Source organism: Labrus mixtus, chromosome 19 (genome assembly GCF_963584025.1).
Source record: "Labrus mixtus chromosome 19, fLabMix1.1, whole genome shotgun sequence".
In the NCBI taxonomy this organism is placed as follows: Eukaryota; Metazoa; Chordata; class Actinopteri; order Labriformes; family Labridae; genus Labrus; species Labrus mixtus.
The window spans coordinates 19523236-19544693 of NC_083630.1; the positions used below are offsets into that span (position 1 = coordinate 19523236).

A 21458-nucleotide genomic window follows, 5' to 3' on the forward strand; every position below is an offset into this window, starting at 1 on the left:
AAGGTAATCCTAATGATACATTTATTTTCAGTGCTATGTCTGTAATGATTCAATGAGTATTGTGGAAGAAAAGAAAAGAAAGTACTTATTAAAACACACACCTACTGATGGTTTCATTCTTGTTGGTGTAGAACTAGAATGTCACCTCTATTATATGTGTGAAGCGAGGGCGTATGTATGTCGACACACACAGGAACTTTAAGATGGGTAGTGTGAACCTTTAGGTTCACACTACCCATCTTATCACTACCCATCTCATCACTGACTGACTGAGCTTAAACTCGGAGCATAAACTGCAGCATGATAGAAGAAACACATTAGCCCGGTTCTACGATCTCCCTGCTTTGGCAGATCGACAGCACGTTAATATCCTTCACGATCTAAAATCATTATATATCACCCACCACTACAGGAAGCTTTAAAATGGTATCTAAAAAGGCTTTGGCCATCGGGGCTACTGTCACTGTCGTGGTTGTCATGGTTGTCGTGGTTGTTGTTGTTCCTTCGGTACTTCTGACTCAAAAAGCCGAGTTCAGGGAAACATTCATGAAGAAGTGTTTGGAGTTTCCAGAGGAAAAAGACATGTAAGTCTCTGTATTTCAGTTTGTTGCCATTTTATTTCACCTCAGTATTGTTAACACTATTTTGTTGATGAAATCGACTACGGTATTTATTTACATTTATTTTTCAGCTGTGAAACTATTTGGCCTAACTTTGAACAGGCCTACGTAGGAAAGGAGAAATGTAACTTTTCTGACCAAAACTATGATCAACTCTTGGCTGAGACCCCCTTCAAGTATCCATGTGGCAAAGTAAACATATGATCAGCCTTAATCACATTAATTTAAACAGATTCTTATGTGTATACATATTTACCAACGTCACATCAACTCTTCTGGTATTAGACGATGTTCTGGAGCAAAACGAAGGATTTGGTCCATAAGTTCACCAAGAAGAGAGATTGCTTCTTCACCTTGGAGGACACTTCGTTGGGATATGTGCTGAATGGACTGAGCTGGTGTGGGGAAAAGGGAAACAATGGTAAGATTCATGAGTCACAGTGTATAGCATATGGCCTTAAAAATGGAAACAGATTGGTGGAGCAGCTAAAAAGACAAAAACTTGCATGCATCAACCCCACACAAATACACGGATAAATACATCATTCTTCCAAATGTTTAAAGCCAATCTTTACACAAGAACCCTATATTGTCTTCTCCATTGATTGTGTAGTGCCTGTGTAGCCTACATTCTATTGTATTGTGTGATAAACCAGGCGTAAATATTCACATTTGGCTCCAACACGCTTTCAAGTAATAAACTGCAGATATTGCACAGGAACAGGACAGTGCAAGTTGGCCAATTTATATTTAAATGTATTCAAACGTATATGTACTTGACACCAACATAGCTTACATATATTGAGTCTCTCACAGCCATTTTTTGTCAAATAAAAAAAAAAACAAGCTACAGAAATGGCTAAAACACAGAAATCATTATGCTAACTGTTAGCTAAGGGTTAGTAAATTAATGACGAAGCTATCATAGCTTTACAACAAGGTGAGACAAGATTACTGTTCAAAAAATCCGTACAAAAGTAACAAAACTGTTTGATATTAAATTCATAGACTGTCCTCAACTTACCACGAAGATAAAAAGCACTTAAACCAAGAAAAAACGAAATTACTGTGGCGTATTTTTGCGGAGCATAATTTACAAATCACGTTACCATGGGGACAACTTACAGCTGAGACTGGCAACAATTAACAGGGCTCACCACTCAAGTCTGCAGGGGCTCCACCAGAGGGCGCTCATGTTAAACACAAAATAGGCTACCAGTCCCAGTGAAAAACTTAACAAGAACCTGACAAGAACACATCAGTATTGTCATTAAAATATCAAATTACCTGCAAATATGGGCCAAAAACGTCAAATGATGGCAATTGTAATAATTAGCTCAGCTACATGCTTCTGACAAAGTGAATTGTGACTCTAAATTGTGAAAAAGTAACATTCATCAATGTGTTCTTTGTGTGTTCATGTCTTTGTTAATCCAGAAACATTCACTGAGAATTGTGAAGACTGCCTGCCCAACCCTGTTAGCTCATTCTGGAAAATAGCCTCCACCAGGGTAAGTATCCAGAAGCAAAATCAATAGTTTGACCAAAAAATACACCGATTTGGTTAGTGACATGTATGACGGTGTGTGTGTGTGTGTGTGTGTGTGTGGTTTGCACAATATGCCTGTGAGGGAGCATCAGTAATGCTTGATGGTGAGAGAAAAGAGCCATACGATTCTAACAGGTGAGCATGTGTAACCCCCACCCTACACCCTTCAGTGAAAAACATAAAATAAAGTTTCTCCGCCCTTTACTCGAACATTACGCTGCTTCATGTGAGAGCTCTGATTTGATGTATTGGATGTTGCTTTTTTGATTTTACTTTTAGTTTCTTTGGAGGTGTAGAGGTTCCAAATCTTCAACCACCCAGAGTAAAGAACCTCACTGTGGTTCTGGTCACTGAGGAGATTAGGTACGAGTTCATTTCTTTAAAGCAGTTGTTTGCCTTCATGCTGTAGAGTGTAATTGTATAATTGTCTGGATGTCCTGTAAAGTTTTTGCTTGGCGTTTAATAGGTGTATAGTTATCAGTCCAGTTTCTTTTTTTCAGTGCCTGTACCTGTGAATCCCTCGGGACTTTAAGGAAGGACCTGGATCAAAGAATAGGTTGTGCCTGCAAAGCAGTGACTAAGTACGTACGAATAATAAGACATTGTCCAATACTACTGGTGTTAAGAAGACATCATGTTATTTTGTGTATTCATTCAGTACGTCTCTTGTTTCACTGTAGATCACGTGTGGAGACGTGCATAGAAGACAACACGCCATGTGGAGCCTGCTGGTGAAGGCCTAAATGTCAAACTACAATGTTAGCCAAAAACAATATGAAGCAGCTTAAAAGAAATGTAATTAAATCATTTTTTCATTCCTACAAAATTTATTAAAGTGCTATTATATGTCTTGTAGATTCAGTTTTTGGGGGTTCACGATCCATGTATGTCTCAAAATCTTTTAAAAATCTATATTTATCTTTCTTTTTATGAATCATTCTTGCTTTGACTGTTCAACTGATGAGCTCACTTCTGATTTTGTGGCATTGAAATATTTCAATAAAAGTGTCTTATGAAATTGATTGTCACTGATGAAAATTAGGAAAAAAAGATCACTGTGTTGCTTTACCTTATGCGGCTGATTGGCAGCAAAAGTTCCCCCAATCAAGTCACTTCAACTTCTTCACTTTGTCCAGTGGTCCAGCCTTGACAGTGGTCGTGGCAGAGCTCGCTGTCCCGTGGGAGGGATGTAAGAGGTAACCTTTGTGTGATTGAAAGTAAAATACATGGAGCTGAAACTACCTTTTGTAAGTCAACAGCAGAGGCTTCCAGTAATCATCCTTCCTGTGCTTCCTGAGGAGTGTCTGGTGCTACACACTCAAGAAGGCCACCCATGAGGCGCTGGTGGCCTGGTGGTTGGTTTGGTTTTATGCTGGTGCTTTAGGGCGACATCTACTGGATCAAAAAGTCCAAAACCCAAGTAAAAATTCAAATCAAGTACAATCAGGAAAGGCTTGCCAATAAAGAATGGTTTTAGAAAGGACTTAAAAGAGACCTATGACCATAGAGAGCCTTAAAGGAATGAGCGAAACCTGCCGTTTTAAAAGACACCTTTACCTTTGGATAGTTGGTATCTATGTTGGTTGCTTCTTTGGTGCATAAACTTAATAAAGTTCCCTTCAGTGTTCCCTTTCAGTGGATTGAAAGGCTTCACTGAACCTATAACTATTTAGATAGACAGACGTTCCCTGGGTGTTTTAGAGAGAAATACTTTCTATCTTGTAAAAGATTTTAATCTTTACCAGGGTTTGGACTGTTGCATCATGAAACGTCTTAGAGTTCTCAATAGGAGCACTAATACAAAAAAGCTTGATGAGAAGAAAACTTCCACAGTTTTTTATTTTATCAAAGGAGCTTAAACATGATGTCGACAAGGAACATTTGCATCAGTGCTGCTGTCTTTGGTGGGGTTGTTGGGATCTGGATTGTGGTTGTTCCTTCGGTACTGCTGACTCCTCGTACTGTACAGCTCAATTCAAGGCAACATTCATGAAGCTTTTTGTTATGGCTTTATGATTTGTCTGATCAACTCTTCGTATGCCTTATTTTCCAGCTGTGACAACGTTTGGACTAACTTTGAACAAGCCTATGTAAGAAAGGATTATTGTGGCGTTTTGGAGAAAGACTATGAACCACTCTTTGCTGAAACCCCCTTCAAACATCAATGTGACAAAGTAAACATCCATGATCACACAACTGTCTGATTAATGTGCGTGTGGCTGTTATACACACCCATGCACGTGGAGAACATGCAACCCTCCACACAAAAAGACCCTGCATGACGGGGGATTTGAACCAGGAATTTCCTAGCAGTGAGGCAACAAGCCACTGCACCATCGTGCAGGCCTTAAATGATATATCTTCACCATAAAAACGTATATCACTCACTCACATCCTTTTTTCCTTTAGTCCTTTAGTCCCTTTACTTTGGTATATTTTATATCTCCTCTTTTGGGTAAAAAATAATTCAATCAGGAGAGACAAGTGAATAAAGAAAATGATTTATAACAATATACAACATACAACAGATGTGTGACTTGAGCAACGGCCCACATTCATTGTGTCTGAGAGACGAGGTTGACATGAGGCAAATGTGATCTCAGGTATAGTAGAAAGTTCAACAGGACACATACAAATAATGTGGCTTTTCTTAATCAGACACAAAAGGTCTCTGTGTGTAAATGTATCATTTGAACACTTCACACTTCATATTCTTATGTCTATGAAAACGCACAACTGATATTCAAATAGTCACGAGCCTAGCTGCAGTTACGTGATGGATTAAGTTGAATTTGAATTACAATAAAAGAGATATCATTGTCAGAGTGTCATTTTAGGTTAATCATTATCCCTGAACATAATGTAATGATGCTGTTAACTTCATCCTCTCATTAAGGTAGTGACCGTTTTAGATAATGACAGAGGGAGGACATGTATGCATGCGCATGACTCCTTAACACAAATGTGACTTGATAGAAGATCTTTGGCGCTTGGACTCTATACCCCATAGAGTGTGTTTGGAGAATAAAAATTCTGAGTGGCAACAGAATATGTTTATAATGTGTGTACTATGACCTGTCTATTATTGAAAAAACAAATAAAAACTGTTGAAATGTTTTCTATTGTCATTGCAAAAACTTGCACATTTTGAACCACTGCTGTCGTTTAAAGTGTGTCAGCCCTCAGGGCCCCCCTACTGGTCTGGGGCCCCAAGCAGTTGCCCGCTCTGAGCAGGGTTCAAATCTGACTTGTGGCTCCTTTACCGCATGTCATTCCCCACTCGGCTGTGGCTCAGTCAGTAGAGTCGGTCGTCTCTCAACCTGAAGGTCGAGGGTTGGATCCCCAGCTTCTGCTTAATGTCCAATGTGTCCTTGGTCAAGACACTTAACCCTGCTACTTCATCGGTGGTGTATGAATGTGTATGAATGGGATTAGTTGCTTTTGATGGTAAAACTACATAGAAACCTCTGCCATGAGTGTGCAAATGTGTAAAAGCGCTTTGAGTAGTCAAAAGACTAGAAAAGTGCTCTACAAGCTCAAGTCCATTTACTCTCTTTACACTGTCCTATCTCTAAAATAAAATAATAAAAAGCCCCATAATTAACCTTTAAAAAAGCAGTTGAAATGATACAAACATAGAAAGGTAACAATAAAATAAGTATTTTAAAAAGTTTTACATATAACTTTTGGCCTACTTTGCATTTAAGGAGTCATTCGCATGCATACATGTCCTCCCGCTGTCATTGTGAAGTATTCAAATGATACATTTACACACACACAGACCTTTTGTGTTGAACTTTTTACTATACCTGAGGTCACATTTGCCTCATGTCAACCACGTCTCTCAGACACAATGAATGTGGGCCGTTGCTCCCTGAGAACCAAACACATCCTTATTAGGGAAGAACCATTCTTGGGCAGGGTTAGATCCCAAACCAATGGTAAGATATCAGGACTGCTATATAAAACGCTCTGTGAGACGAAAACTTTCACAGAGCTTAATTCTCAAGAAGAAGCTTGAAAATGGTGTCCAGAAAGGTCTTGTCCATCGATAGCGCTATCACCTTCGTGGTTGTCGTGCTTGTCCTCGTTCCATCGGTACTGCTGAATCCTCCAAAGTTCAAAGATACGTTCAAGGAGAAGTGCTCGCAGTTTAAAGAGAAAGAAGAAATGTAAGTCTCTTTGCATTTTTAGTCCAAGCTGTTGCCACTTGGGTTGTGTAAAAACATATTGTTTGCTACCATATTCATAAAGTATAAAAAAAGTGTAAACAACTTTTCCTGTACTTAGTAATAACATTTGTTTTTCAGCTGTGAAAGAGCATGGGTTCACTTCGAAAAAGCCTATGTAGGGAAGAACCCGGATACTGTCACTCCAGACAATTATAAAGAACTCTTTGATGAGTTCCCCTTCACGTATCCATGCGAAAAAGTAAACATCCGTAACCACACATCTGTCTGAGTAACATCCTTATCCTTGTGAATTAAAGCAGATTTGTATACTTAACAACAGCATATCATCTCTTTTGGGGTTAGTCATTGCTGTGGAGCAAAACAAGTGATTTGGTCAAGTTGGTTGAAAAAGGAAAATGCTACGTCCCCATTGGACACACTTTGTTGGGATACGTGCTGAACGGTTTGATCTGGTGTGGGAAGAAGAACAGCCCGGGTAAGTCATTAGTCATAGTGACGTTAAGACGTAGCCTTTAAATCAGAAACAGTTCAGTGTAGTAGTATAATATGTGACCTTTACAAATGTGCTTTTGAATCTATTTGTGATCATTTTTTAATGAGTTTATATTGTGTTGGTTTATTTGTGTCTTCTGTAAAGCACTTTGAGTTTAAATTTGTATGAAAAGTGCGATACAAATGAACTTGAATTGAATTGAATACAGATAAAAAGACACTTTGTCATTTCTGATATCTCTCACAGTCAGTTGTATCTTTTTAAAGCCTAAACTGTGTAAACTAACACACAAACACTTATTGTCTTTTATTCTAGAAACTTTCACTGATGACACGTGTGTGGCGACCGATATCAACCCTTATATTTCATTTTGGACAATGGCCTCCATCAGGGTAAGTACCCAGCGAGAAAGTACTCGTTTTTCATCACTTATATTAATTCAGTCAGTGACATGTACAAAAACAGAAAACACTTTGCCTCAAGGGAACTAGATATAGTTCAATCAGGAGAGACAAATAAACTAAGAAAATGATTTATTACAATGAATAACATGGAAATGTGATTTGATAGAAATACTTTGGCGCTTGGACTCTATGGGTAGGGTGATGTGTTTGGAGAATGACAATTCTGAGCATCGACAGAATAAATCCCCCCCCATGGAGTCCAGACCCTGGTGGTGGTGAAGCTGATGACTTGATGAGACTGGATGGGTGACGAATTGATGGATGATGAGTCTGTGAAGACTGGCGGTGATGGGGAGGTGGAGGGGCGCATGAAACATCAGCATGAAGGAACTAATGCAGAGAAAGTATCATATTTAAAAGGGGAGCAGAACGATGATAGGTTGAAAATCAGGGAGGAACGCCATGTGATTGGTTAGATGAGTACCGCTGACAAGACAGCCGATTACCCATTGACAGCCCAGAAATGACAGCGGAAACATGAGTGAGAGTTCAAAAAGAGATGAATGAGAGATACACCCGATCATGAAGGCAGTTATAGTCTTCTTGATTGAACTTACTTGTTCTTAATTTCTCAAACACTTTTCTGTCAAATGCCTGTGTCTTTAAAGCACACAACTGAAACAGAAACCTGACAGATAATGAAGTATGATTGGTTGATTAATTGATTGGTTGATGAATGGATGGATGAATGGATGGATAGATCAACCATTGTATGAAATAAATAATTACTAACTCGTTCTTATGTCTGCTGTAGTATGCACAACATACCTGTAAAGAAGTCAAAGTGCTGCTGAATGGAGATGTGAAAGACCCATACGATACTAAGAGGTAGGCAGCAGCACTACACTTGAAATGTGGACAGTTTTATGAACTCCTCAATGATAACCAAAAAATGCTGTGATGTTTGACATGACAGGCGTTCAAAATTGAAGAGCAAAGACTTTGGAGAAGAAAGTTCAAAAGCCGTGCTTGAGCCAGAAAGAATTGAGGTTTCCAAAAGTGTGCCTTGAAAATTAAAGTTCGGCAGAGAGTCGTCTCTATGGCACAAACTTAAAAGAAGTCCGAAGAGAAGCGAGCAAGAGCAAGAAGCTCTAAACTTTAACAAACTAAAAAAACCCGAGATTTGAGCTGAGTGTGAACTCTTATCAGCTGGAGGAGAGGAGGGTGGCCGCCCACCGGCTACTCCCACTCTTACCGGAGGACAATTGTTTAAACTAAACCGAGTTTACTCAATAAGATTAAGAATAAGAATCTAAACATATATACGTCACCATACATTCATTCCGATATTATTTCTATCAGATCCACGTTGATGTTGGTTCACGTCATATATTTAGACAAGCATTTCTATCAGATTCATGTTGAGATGGAAATCACACCATCTGGGAACATCCTCAGTTAATCCCAGCCTACAGGTGAACAAAAACATGTTATACAGTCAACATTCTTAATAAGACATATTAATAAAGTAGGAAAAGAAGTTGGTGTCTTTAAATAACACCTTCTATAGCTAATATCAAAGAGTATGCTTTGTAACACGTCTAAATGTATAATTATGAAGGTTACGTATTCATGGAAATTCTAACACTAGATGGCAATAGCGCTCCACATCAAATTCCTATTAAAACTATTATAACTTTAATTTGTATTCTGAACATCAGATTTTGAGTTTAAAAAGATGATTGCAATACATTCAATGTGACAATTACAAATATCTTGATGAAGAAAGACATAAATGTTCATTTGATGCTGAATTGAACGCTGTGGTTTAATCAGTCCTTCAGCAGTAGTTCTACAGATGGTCAATTTAAACAACTTTGCAGAGACTGGTTTCGGTCATAGTTCATGTCTTTGGGGTCAATTCATAGATAGCAGAGTGTTCTGTTTCCGCTTGGTTGTTTACTCCAGGCGTTGTAAAAGTTTATAATATCCTGTCTTCCAGAGCCTGTCTGAGAGGGACACTTAAATCATTGATCAGTTCCTTTGTTTCTTGGTAAAAAGTAACCTAGATGTTAATCCACAGTCCTGATTCCTGCAGGAAGAGAGGTTGTAAAACCTGGCTGCTAATATCGGCTACAAAATCATCAATATTACATCAATCTTTCAGTATAGTATGTTAAGTTTCTCCCAGCTGTTGCTCTATGCACATTAATCTTCAAGAGGAGGTATTGGTAGTTACTGTAAATCATTTTTAGTGGTACAGCAACTTTCTGTTATCTCAGTGTCACTCACAGCTGCTGATCTATTCTGATTGGCTAAAGGGGTGTTTGTTATTCTGTTAAATTGAAAGATTGGGATAGAAAAATAACACATATATGTAGAGTTAATATCAATATGCAGTGATAAATAACATCTAAACTGACATATTTGAAAATATTATCGAGCAACCTGCTGTTGCTCTATGCTAGCACAGGGGTTTTAACTTATACTTGACTTCTGCTATATGTATGTTCAAAATATTATTGTCACAAGTAATGTCTTCCCTCCAAGCTTCTGCAACCCCCCCAGAGTATGGAGAGCACTTTATGTTACATTTGTATTGTATAAAAAAGTGCTATACAAATAAAGTCTGATTGATTGATTGAGATAAAAAAGACAAAGTTTTAAAAAGTTTTAAAATATCTCAGCCCTTTACTTGTACTTTTAAATGCTGCCTGATGTAACGGCCCCTGTTAACCTGACTTGTTTTATTATTTCTCAATGTTTCTCTTATGTTATTAGTTTCTTGGCAGAATCTGAGGTACCATATCTTGAACATCCCAGAGTGACGAAACTGGATGTTATTCTGGCTGTTCAGAAGAAAGGGTACGATTTCATTTTTTATTTCTTATGGCAGACTTTTGCCACGTCGCTTTGCAACTAAATAGGCCTGTTTTTTGGCTGTAGTAGTCATCAGTTGACTTAAAATACTTAAGACAAATTGGTAAACATAATAAACCATATGCTGTTCTGTGTCCTCCCTGCATTTATTTTATTTAGGACGCAGTGCAACGACGAATCCCTCAAGAATTTAAAAAATGAGCTGAAACAAAAAGGAATCGGTTACGATTGCAATGAAGTGCTCAGGTAAGTTCACTGAAGATCACGAGAAACATCTTTCTATGCCGAGGTTGTCACATATCAATCATGTTTATTCCTTTTGTGCTTTGTATTGCTGTTATCTGTTTTTAGAAGCTGTGAGCTCTTTTAGTATCATCACATCTTTGGTCCTTTTGGTCTCAGCTCGTGTTGTTGGGTTCTTCTGTTGCCTGCGCTCTTTTTGTGGGTGTCTTATGATGGTCGGGTTAAATGTGTTTGTTGGGTCTATTGTTGTGTGGGTTCTTATGCTGTTGGGTTGTTTCTTTGTTGTTCTGTATTATGTTGCATTGTCTATATTCTTGCTGTTGTTTATGTTCGTCTGTGTTTGGTTTCTTTTCCTTTATTCTTTTTTTATGTCCGTGTTTTTCAAGGTGCTATATAAAAAATAAAGTTATTATTATTTGCTTCATTGTAGATCCCAGCTGGAGAAAATATTAAATACCTGCTGATGGAGTCTGTAAATGTCAAGAGTTACTCAAAATGTGATTTGACTGACTCAGTTGTGATCGCACAATAAACATAATTTGAGCAAAAATGAAAGCAGTCTCTGGTTTAATATGAAAAGGTCAAAACGCAATGAAGTGATGTTTAGTTAAGAAATCTTGAAAGGTAATCCTAATGATACATTTATTTTCAGTGCTATGTCTGTAATGATTCAATGAGTATCGTGGGCACTTATCTCAAACCCCACAGCCTTACCAGCTCCTTGACTTACTTCTATTCCACATGAGTTTCCAGACACATTTTACTCAGTTTGCTGTCTTAGTTATGTGTTCCAACTTTTGAACACTTGTGCTTTTGTGTTTCTTTTTTGATCATTTGAAACTGGAAGCTGCTGCCTCAGTTTAGACGAGGGTGTATGAAGATAAAGAAAAACACGACATCTCTGAAAAGAAAAGAAAGTACTTATTAAAACACACACCTACTGATGGTTTCATTCTTGTGTGTGTAGAACTAGAATGTCACCTCTATTATATGTGTGAAGCGAGTGCATATGTATGTCGACACACACAGGAACTTTAAGATGGGTAGTGTGAACCTTTAGGTGTGAGAGTACTGCTGTGAGCAGGAAGGAAGAGCCTCAGCTTGATCGCAGCCTCATCACTGACTGACTGAGCTTAAACTCGGAGCATAAACTGCAGCATGATAGAAGAAACACATTAGCCCGGTTCTACGATCTCCCTGCTTTGGCAGATCGTCAGCACGTTAATATCCTTCACGATCTAAAATCGTTATATATCGCCCACCACTACAGGAAGCTTTAAAATGGTATCTAAAAAGGCTTTGGCCATCGGGGTTATTGTCACTGTCGTGGTTGTCGTGGTTGTTGTTGTTCCTTCGGTACTTCTGACTCAAAAAGCCGAGTTCAGGGAAACATTCATGAAGAAGTGTTTGGAGTTTCCAAAGGAAAAACATATGTAAGTCTCTGTATTTCAGTTTGTTGCCATTTTATTTCACCTCAGTATTGTTAACACTATTTTGTTGATGAAATCGACTACGGTATTTATTTACATTTATTTTTCAGCTGTGAAACTATTTGGCCTAACTTTGAACAGGCCTACGTAGGAAAGGAGAAATGTAACTTTTCTGACCAAAACTATGATCAACTCTTGGCTGAGACCCCCTTCAAGCATCCATGTGGCAAAGTAAACATATGATCAGCCTTAATCACATTAATTTAAACAGATTCTTATGTGTATACATATTTACCAACGTCACATCAACTCTTCTGGTATTAGACGATGTTCTGGAGCAAAACGAAGGATTTGGTCCATAAGTTCACCAAGAAGAGAGATTGCTTCTTCACCTTGGAGGACACTTCGTTGGGATATGTGCTGAATGGACTGAGCTGGTGTGGGGAAAAGGGAAACAATGGTAAGATTCATGAGTCACAGTGTATGGCATATGGCCTTAAAAATGGAAACAGATTGGTGGAGCAGCCAAAAAGACAAAAACTTGCATGCATCAACCCCACACAAATACACGGATAAATACATCATTCTTCCAAATGTTTAAAGCCAATCTTTACACAAGAACCCTATATTGTCTTCTCCATTGATTGTGTAGTGCCTGTGTAGCCTACATTCTATTGTATTGTGTGATAAACCAGGCGTAAATATTCACATTTGGCTCCAACACGCTTTCAAGTAATAAACTGCAGATATTGCACAGGAACACGACAGTGCAAATTGGCCAATTTATATTTAAATGTATTCAAACGTATATGTACTTGACACCAACATAGCTTACATATATTGAGTCTCTCACAGCCATTTTTTGTCAAATAAAAAAAAAACAAGCTACAGAAATGGCTAAAACACAGAAATCATTATGCTAACTGTTAGCTAAGGGTTAGTAAATTAATGACGAAGCTATCATAGCTTTACAACAAGGTGAGACAAGATTACTGTTCAAAAAATCCGTACAAAAGTAACAAAACTGTTTGATATTAAATTCATAGACTGTCCTCAACTTACCACGAAGATAAAAAGCACTTCAACCAAGAAAAAACGAAATTACTGTGGCGTATTTTTGCGGAGCATAATTTACAAATCACGTTACCATGGGGACAACTTACAGCTGAGACTGGCAACAATTAACAGGGCTCACCACTCAAGTCTGCAGGGGCTCCACCAGAGGGCGCTCATGTTAAACACAAAATAGGCTACCAGTCCCAGTGAAAAACTTAACAAGAACCTGACAAGAACACATCAGTATTGTCATTAAAATATCAAATTACCTGCAAATATGGGCCAAAAACGTCAAATGATGGCAATTGTAATAATTAGCTCAGCTACATGCTTCTGACAAAGTGAATTGTGACTCTAAATTGTGAAAAAGTAACATTCATCAATGTGTTCTTTGTGTGTTCATGTCTTTGTTAATCCAGAAACATTCACTGAGAATTGTGAAGACTGCCTGCCCAACCCTGTTAGCTCATTCTGGAAAATAGCCTCCACCAGGGTAAGTATCCAGAAGCAAAATCAATAGTTTGACCAAAAAATACACCGATTTGGTTAGTGACATGTATGACGGTGTGTGTGTGTGTGTGTGTGTGTGTGGTTTGCACAATATGCCTGTGAGGGAGCATCAGTAATGCTTGATGGTGAGAGAAAAGAGCCATACGATTCTAACAGGTGAGCATGTGTAACCCCCACCCTACACCCTTCAGTGAAAAACATAAAATAAAGTTTCTCCGCCCTTTACTCGAACATTATGCTGCTTCACGTGAGAGCTCTGATTTGATGTATTGGATGTTGCTTTTTTGATTTTACTTTTAGTTTCTTTGGAAGTGTAGAGGTTCCAAATCTTCAACCACCCAGAGTAAAGAACCTCACTGTGGTTCTGGTCACTGAGGAGATTAGGTACGAGTTCATTTCTTTAAAGCAGTTGTTTGCCTTCATGCTGTAGAGTGTAATTGTATAATTGTCTGGATGTCCTGTAAAGTTTTTGCTTGGCGTTTAATAGGTGTATAGTTATCAGTCCAGTTTCTTTTTTTCAGGGCCTGTACCTGTGAATCCCTCGGGACTTTAAGGAAGGACCTGGATCAAAGAATAGGTTGTGCCTGCAAAGCAGTGACTAAGTACGTACGAATAATAAGACATTGTCCAATACTACTGGTGTTAAAAAGACATCATGTTATTTTGTGTATTCATTCAGTACGTCTCTTGTTTCACTGTAGATCACGTGTGGAGACGTGCATAGAAGACAACACGCCATGTGGAGCCTGCTGGTGAAGGCCTAAATGTCAAACTACAATGTTAGCCAAAAACAATATGAAGCAGCTTAAAAGAAATGTAATTAAATCATTTTTTCATTCCTACACAATTTATTAAAGTGCTATTATATGTCTTGTAGATTCAGTTTTTGGGGGTTCACGATCCATGTATGTCTCAAAATCGTTTAAAAATATATATTTATCTTTCTTTTTATGAATCATTCTTGCTTTGACTGTTCAACTGATGAGCTCACTTCTGATTTTGTGGCATTGAAATATTTAAATAAAAGTGTCTTATGAAATTGATTGTCACTGATGAAAATTAGGAAAAAAAGATCACTGTGTTGCTTTACCTTATGCGGCTGATTGGCAGCAAAAGTTCCCCCAATCAAGTCACTTCAACTTCTTCACTTTGTCCAGTGGTCCAGCCTTGACAGTGGTCGTGGCACCCATGAGGCGCTGGTGGCCTGGTGGTTGGTTTGGTTTTATGCTGGTGCTTTAGGGCGACATCTACTGGATCAAAAAGTCCAAAACCCAAGTAAAAATTCAAATCAAGTACAATCAGGAAAGGCTTGCCAATAAAGAATGGTTTTAGAAAGGACTTAAAAGAGACCTATGACCATAGAGAGCCTTAAAGGAATGAGCGAAACCTGCCGTTTTAAAAGACACCTTTACCTTTGGATAGTTGGTATCTATGTTGGTTGCTTCTTTGGTGCATAAACTTAATAAAGTTCCCTTCAGTGTTCCCTTTCAGTGGATTGAAAGGCTTCACTGAACCTCTAACTATTTAGATAGACAGACGTTCCCTGGGTGTTTTAGAGAGAAATACTTTCTATCTTGTAAAAGATTTTAATCTTTACCAGGGTTTGGACTGTTGCATCATGAAACGTCTTAGAGTTCTCAATAGGAGCACTAATACAAAAAAGCTTGATGAGAAGAAAACTTCCACAGTTTTTTATTTTATCAAAGGAGCTTAAACATGATGTCGACAAGGAACATTTGCATCAGTGTTGCTGTCTTTGGTGGGGTTGTTGGGATCTGGATTGTGGTTGTTCCTTCGGTACTGCTGACTCCTCGTACTGTACAGCTCAATTCAAGGCAGCATTCATGAAGCTTTTTGTTATGGCTTTATGATTTGTCTGATCAACTCTTCGTATGCCTTATTTTCCAGCTGTGACAACGTTTGGACTAACTTTGAACAAGCCTATGTAAGAAAGGATTATTGTGGCGTTTTAGAGAAAGACTATGAACCACTCTTTGCTGAAACCCCCTTCAAACATCAATGTAACAAAGTAAACATCCATGATCACACAACTGTCTGATTAATGTGCGTGTGGCTGTTATACACACCCATGCACGTGGAGAACATGCAACCCTCCACACAAAAAGACCCTGCATGACGGGGGATTTGAACCAGGAATTTCCTAGCAGAGAGGCAACAAGCTACTACACCATCGTGCAGGCCTTACATGATATATCTTCACCATAAAAACGTATATCACTCACTCACATCCTTTTTTCCTTTAGTCCTTTAGTCCCTTTACTTTGGTATATTTTATATCTCCTCTTTTGGGTAAAAAATAATTCAATCAGGAGAGACAAGTGAATAAAGAAAATGATTTATAACAATATACAACATACAACAGATGTGTGACTTGAGCAACGGCCCACATTCATTGTGTCTGAGAGACGAGGTTGACATGAGGCAAATGTGATCTCAGGTATAGTAGAAAGTTCAACAGGACACATACAAATAATGTGGCTTTTCTTAGTCAGACACAAAAGGTCTCTGTGTGTGTAAATGTATCATTTGAACACTTCACACTTCATATTCTTATGTCTATGAAAACGCACAACTGATATTCAAATAGTCACGAGCCTAGCTGCAGTTACGTAATGGATTAAGTTGAATTTGAATTACAATAAAAGAGATATCATTGTCAGAGTGTCATTTAGGTTAATCATTATCCCTGAACATAATGTAATGATGCTGTTAACTTCATCCTCTCATTAAGGTAGTGACCGTTTTAGATAATGACAGCGGGAGGACATGTATGCATGCGCATGACTCCTTAACACAAATGTGACTTGATAGAAGATCTTTGGCGCTTGGACTCTATACCCCATAGAGTGTATTTGGAGAATAAAAATTCTGAGTGGCAACAGAATATGTTTATAATGTGTGTACTATGACCTGTCTATTATTGAAAAAACAAATAAAAACAGTTGAAATGTTTTCTATTGTCATTGCAAAAACTTGCACATTTTGAACCACTGCTGTCGTTTAAAGTGTGTCAGCCCTCAGGGCCCCCCTACTGGTCTGGGGCCCCAAGCAGTTGCCTGCCTGGCCTGCTGACAAGCCGTGCCTCTGAGCAGGGTTCAAATCTGACTTGTGGCTCCTTTACCGCATGTCATTCCCCACTCGGCTGTGGCTCAGTCAGTAGAGTCGGTCGTCTCTCAACCTGAAGGTCGAGGGTTGGATCCCCAGCTTCTGCTTAATGTCCAATGTGTCCTTGGTCAAGACACTTAACCCTGCTACTTCATCGGTGGTGTATGAATGTGTATGAATGGGATTAGTTGCTTTTGATGGTAAAACTACATAGAAACCTCTGCCATGAGTGTGCAAATGTGTAAAAGCGCTTTGAGTAGTCAAAAGACTAGAAAAGTGCTCTACAAGCTCAAGTCCATTTACTCTCTTTACACTGTCCTATCTCTAAAATAAAATAATAAAAAGCCCCATAATTAACCTTTAAAAAAGCAGTTGAAATGATACAAACATAGAAAGGTAACAATAAAATAAGTATTTTAAAAAGTTTTACATATAACTTTTGGCCTACTTTGCATTTAAGGAGTCATTCGCATGCATACATGTCCTCCCGCTGTCATTGTGAAGTATTCAAATGATACATTTACACACACACAGACCTTTTGTGTTGAACTTTTTACTATACCTGAGGTCACATTTGCCTCATGTCAACCACGTCTCTCAGACACAATGAATGTGGGCCGTTGCTCTCTGAGAACCAAACACATCCTTATTAGGGAAGAACCATTCTTGGGCAGGGTTAGATCCCAAACCAATGGTAAGATATCGGGACTGCTATATAAAACGCTCTGTGAGACGAAAACTTTCACAGAGCTTAATTCTCAAGAAGAAGCTTGAAAATGGTGTCCAGAAAGGTCTTGTCCATCGATAGCGCTATCACCTTCGTGGTTGTCGTGCTTGTCCTCGTTCCATCGGTACTGCTGAATCCTCCAAAGTTCAAAGATACGTTCAAGGAGAAGTGCTCGCAGTTTAAAGAGAAAGAAGAAATGTAAGTCTCTTTGCATTTTTAGTCCAAGCTGTTGCCACTTGGGTTGTGTAAAAACATATTGTTTGCTACCATATTCATAAAGTATAAAAAAAGTGTAAACAACTTTTCCTGTACTTAGTAATAACATTTGTTTTTCAGCTGTGAAAGAGCATGGGTTCTCTTCGAACAGGCCTATGTAGGGAAGGACCCGAAAACTGTCACTCCAGACAATTATAAAGAACTCTTTGATGAGTTCCCCTTCACGTATCCATGCGAAAAAGTAAACATCTGTAACCACACATCTGTCTGAGTAACATCCTTATTCTTGTGAATTACAGCAGATTTGTATACTTAACAACGGCATATCATCTCTTTTGCGGTTAGACAATGCTGTGGAGCAAAACAAGTGATTTGGTCAAGTTGGTTGGAAAAGAATGCTACTTCCCCATTGGACGCACTTTGTTGGGACACGTGCTGGACGGTTTGTTCTGGTGTGGGAAGGAGAACAGCCCGGGTAAGTCATTAGTCATAGTGACGTTAAGACGTAGCCTTTAAATCAGAAACAGTTCAGTGTAGTATCGGCTAAAGATGACCAAATTTCAAGTCAAAATCTGGTGAAGGTACATTTAGCCAATCAGTGGAACAAACTACCCGCTGATGTGAGGTCTGTAGAAACTTTAAGTTATATTAAAACATTACTTTTCTACCGCCTTTGGATGATCGTTTATTTTGTGTGTTTCTGTGTCTGTACCTTTAAATGTAAATGAGCTGTGTCTGACCACGCCCCCTCTCTGGAAGGGCTAAGGTGGCTCTGGCTTTCTTGCACTATGCCTCATTGTTTATGGTAGAAAGGCAGACTGAGAGGGCAGAACAAACATCGAGCTGTGGGAGTGTCACCCACCTGGGGGAGGGGTTACTGCCCTTTGTGATGTCACAAAGGGAAAATCTCCAAACGGCCTGTTTGAGCACACGTTTTCTGAAAAGTGGAGCAGGCAAAAGACAGGGAAGATGGACTTTTTGTAGACAGACTAGGGACACATTTTTAGTCTGAGTACAACATGGCAAAGTGTTTTGCCTAATATGTGACCTTTACAAATGTGCTTTTGAATCTATTTGTGATCATTTTTTAATGAGTTTATATTGTGTTGGTTTATTTGCACTTTGAGTTTAAATTTGTATGAAAAGTGCGATACAAATGAACTTGAATTGAATTGAATACAGATAAAAAGACACTTTGTCATTTCTGATATCTCTCACAGTCAGTTGTATCTTTTTAAAGCCTAAAGTGTGTAAACTATCACACAAACACTTATTGTCTTTTATTCTAGAAACTTTCACTGATTTTTCTGAGTGTACGAAGCCCAAAATCAACCCTTATGAATCATTTTGGACAATGGCCGCCATCAGGGTAAGTACCCAGCGAGAAAGTACTCGTTTTTCATCACTTACATTATTTCAGGTGGAGAGGCGCTCGAAACATCAGCATGAAGGAACTAATGCAGAGAAAGAATCATATTTAAAAGGGGAGCAGAATGATGATAGGTTGAAAATCAGGGAGGAACGCCATATGATTGGTTAGATGAGTACCGCTGACGAGACAGCCGATTACCCATTGACAGCCCAAAAATGACAGCGGAAACATGAGTGAGCGTTCAAAAAGAGATGAATGAGCGATATACCCGATCATGAAGGCAGTTATAGTCTTCCTGATTGAACTTACTTGTTCTTAATTTCTCAAACACTTTTCTGTCAAATGCCTGTGTCTTTAAAACACACAACTGAGCCTAGCTGCAGAAACCTGACAGATAATGAAGTATGATTGGTTGATTAATTGGTTGGTTGGGGGATGGATGGATGGATGGATAGATAGATCAACCATTGTATGAAATAAATAATTAATAACTTGTTCTTATGTCTGCTGTAGTACGCACAACATGCCTGTAAAGAAGTCAAAGCGCTGCTGAATGGAGATGTGGAAGACCCATACGATACTAAGAGGTAGGCAGCAGCACTACACTTGAAATGTGGACAGTTTTATGAACTCCTCAATGATAACCAAAAAATGCTGTGATGTTTGAGATGACACCTGCACAGTGCATTAAATATGAGCATTAGATCAACTGATGGCAGCAAGTAAATCATTAATATTACATCAATCTTTCAGTATAGTATGTTAAGTTTCTCCCAGCTGTTGCTCTATGCTAGCACAGGGGTTTTAACTTATACTTGACTTCTGCTATATGTATGTTCAAAATATTATTGTCACAAGTAATGTCTTCCCTCCAAGCTTCTGCAACCCCCCCCCCCCCCCCCAGAGTATGGAGAGCACTTTATGTTACATTTGTATTGTATAAAAAAGTGCTATACGAATAACGTCTGATTGATTGATTGACATGAAAAAGACAAAGTTTTAAAAAGTTTTAAAATATCTCAGCCCTTTACTTGTACTTTTAAATGCTGCCTGATGTAACGGCCCCTGTTAACCTGATTTGTTTTATTCTTTCTCAATGTTTCTCTTATGTTATTAGTTTCTTGGCAGAATCTGAGGTACCATATCTTGATCATACCAAAGTGACGAAACTGGATGTTATTCTGGCTGTTAAGACGAAAGGGTACGATTTCATTTTTATTTCTTATGGGAGACTTTTGCCACTTCGCTTTGAAACTAAATAGGCCTGTGTTTTGGCTGTAGTAGTCATCAGTTGACTTAAAATACATACAAAGACAAATTGGTAAACATAATAAACCATATGCTGTTCTGTGTCCTCCCTGCATTTATTTTATTTAGGAGACCGGGATGCAACGACAAATCCCTCAAGGATTTAAAATCTGAGCTGAGAAAAAAAGGAATCGGTTACGATTGCAAGGAAGTGTTCAGGTAAGTTCACTGAAGATCACGAGTAACATTGTTCTATGCTGAGGTTGTCACATATCAATCATTCCTTTTGTGCTTTGTATTGCTGTTATCTGTTTTTAGAAGCTGTGAGCTCTTTTAGTATCATCACATCTTTGGTCCTTTTGGTCTCAGCTCGTGTTGTTGGGTTCTTCTGTTGCCTGCGCTCTTTTTGTGGGTGTCTTATGATGGTCGGGTTAAATGTGTTTGTTGGGTCTATTGTTGTGTGGGTTCTTATGCTGTTGGGTTGTTTCTTTGTTGTTCTGTATTATGTTGTATTGTCTATATTCTTGCTGTTGTTTATGTTCGTCTGTGTTTGGTTTCTTTTCCTTTATTCTTTTTTTATGTCCGTGTTTTTCAAGGTGCTATATCAAAAATAAAGTTATTATTATTTGTTTCATTGCAGAGCCCAGCTGGAAAAGTGCAAACATGAAAAATCTGCTGATGAAGTCTGTAAATGTCAAGAGTTACTCAAAATGTGATTTGACTGACTCAGTTGTGATCGCACAATAAAAATAATTTGAGCAAAAATGAAAGCAGTCTCTGGTTTAATATGAAAAGGTCAAAATGCAATGAAGTGATGTTTAGTTAAGAAATCTTGAAAGGTAATCCTAATGATACATTTATTTTCAGTGCTATGTCTGTAATGATTCAATGAGTATCGTGGGCACTTATCTCAAACCCCACAGCCTTACCAGCTCCTTGACTTACTTCTATTCCACATGAGTTTCCAGACACATTTTACTCAGTTTGTTGTCTTAGTTATGTGTCCAACTTTTGAACACTTGTGCTTTTGTGTTTCTTTTTTGATCATTTGAAACTGGAAGCTGCTGCCTCAGTTTAGACGAGGGTGTATGAAGATAAAGAAAAACACGACATCTCTGAAAAGAAAAGAAAGTACTTATTAAAACACACACCTACTGATGGTTTCATTCTTGTGTGTGTAGAACTAGAATGTCGACACACACACACACACACACACACACACACACACACACAGGAACTTTAAGAGGGGGAGTGTGAACCTTTCAGTGTGTGAGTACTGCTGTGGGCAGGAAGGAGGAGGCTCAGCCGCCGAGCAGTCTTTACCTCCTCTTTCCTTTCCAGTGACTTGCTGCTGTGTCACTTGTACCGTAATCAGTGTGTGTCGGTGCTGG

The 21458-nt window shown here is 38.6% G+C and overlaps 2 protein-coding genes across 6 annotated transcripts; both read left to right on the plus strand.

Moving 5' to 3' along the window:
• The first annotated feature begins 270 nt into the window (after nt 1-270).
• LOC132994522 (ADP-ribosyl cyclase/cyclic ADP-ribose hydrolase 1-like) lies at nt 271-10937 on the plus strand. Of its 2 annotated transcripts, XM_061064914.1 has the most exons (8): nt 271-584; nt 6480-6600; nt 6705-6837; nt 7171-7247; nt 8074-8147; nt 10041-10124; nt 10299-10385; nt 10813-10937. In XM_061064914.1, exons 1-8 carry the CDS (start codon nt 424-426, stop codon nt 10844-10846), a joined length of 771 nt encoding a protein of 256 aa, XP_060920897.1. In that variant the 5' UTR covers nt 271-423; the 3' UTR covers nt 10847-10937. The 2 variants fall into 2 exon arrangements, 1 of the variants encoding a protein (XP_060920897.1); XR_009676712.1 differs by lacking the exons at nt 6480-6600; nt 6705-6837; nt 7171-7247; ... (2 more) ...; nt 10299-10385; nt 10813-10937 and adding exons at nt 692-812; nt 906-1041; nt 2058-2304; ... (1 more) ...; nt 2670-2750; nt 2850-3187 and having other exon boundaries at nt 450-584.
• A 589-nt stretch (nt 10938-11526) lies between these two features.
• LOC132994519 (ADP-ribosyl cyclase/cyclic ADP-ribose hydrolase 1-like) lies at nt 11527-20837 on the plus strand. 4 transcript variants are annotated; one of them, XM_061064910.1, is made up of 8 exons: nt 11527-11815; nt 17568-17688; nt 17793-17922; nt 18737-18816; nt 19333-19406; nt 19937-20020; nt 20197-20286; nt 20708-20837. In XM_061064910.1, exons 1-8 carry the CDS (start codon nt 11664-11666, stop codon nt 20781-20783), a joined length of 807 nt encoding a protein of 268 aa, XP_060920893.1. In that variant the 5' UTR covers nt 11527-11663; the 3' UTR covers nt 20784-20837. The 4 variants fall into 4 exon arrangements, 2 of the variants coding, with proteins under 2 accessions (XP_060920893.1, XP_060920894.1); XM_061064911.1 differs by lacking the exon at nt 11527-11815 and adding an exon at nt 17141-17429; XR_009676711.1 differs by lacking the exons at nt 17568-17688; nt 17793-17922; nt 18737-18816; ... (2 more) ...; nt 20197-20286; nt 20708-20837 and adding exons at nt 11923-12043; nt 12137-12272; nt 13288-13534; ... (1 more) ...; nt 13900-13980; nt 14058-14417 and having other exon boundaries at nt 11679-11815.
• Nucleotides 20838-21458: the final 621 nt, after the last annotated feature.

What these genes read in the sequence shown, in the direction of transcription:
- LOC132994522 (XM_061064914.1), top strand. Translation starts at nt 424, where the DNA reads ATGGTATCTAAAAAGGCTTTGGCCATCGGGGCTACTGTCACTGTCGTG. An exon ending in TTTCCAGAGGAAAAAGACAT is followed by an intron (nt 585 to 6,479) that starts GTAAGTCTCTGT and finishes TTTGTTTTTCAG; the next exon opens with CTGTGAAAGAGCATGGGTTC. An exon ending in GACCCATACGATACTAAGAG is followed by an intron (nt 8,148 to 10,040) that starts GTAGGCAGCAGC and finishes TTATGTTATTAG; the next exon opens with TTTCTTGGCAGAATCTGAGG.
- LOC132994519 (XM_061064910.1), top strand. Translation starts at nt 11,664, where the DNA reads ATGGTATCTAAAAAGGCTTTGGCCATCGGGGTTATTGTCACTGTCGTG. An exon ending in TGGGAAGGAGAACAGCCCGG is followed by an intron (nt 17,923 to 18,736) that starts GTAAGTCATTAG and finishes CTTTTATTCTAG; the next exon opens with AAACTTTCACTGATTTTTCT. An exon ending in GGACAATGGCCGCCATCAGG is followed by an intron (nt 18,817 to 19,332) that starts GTAAGTACCCAG and finishes TGTCTGCTGTAG; the next exon opens with TACGCACAACATGCCTGTAA.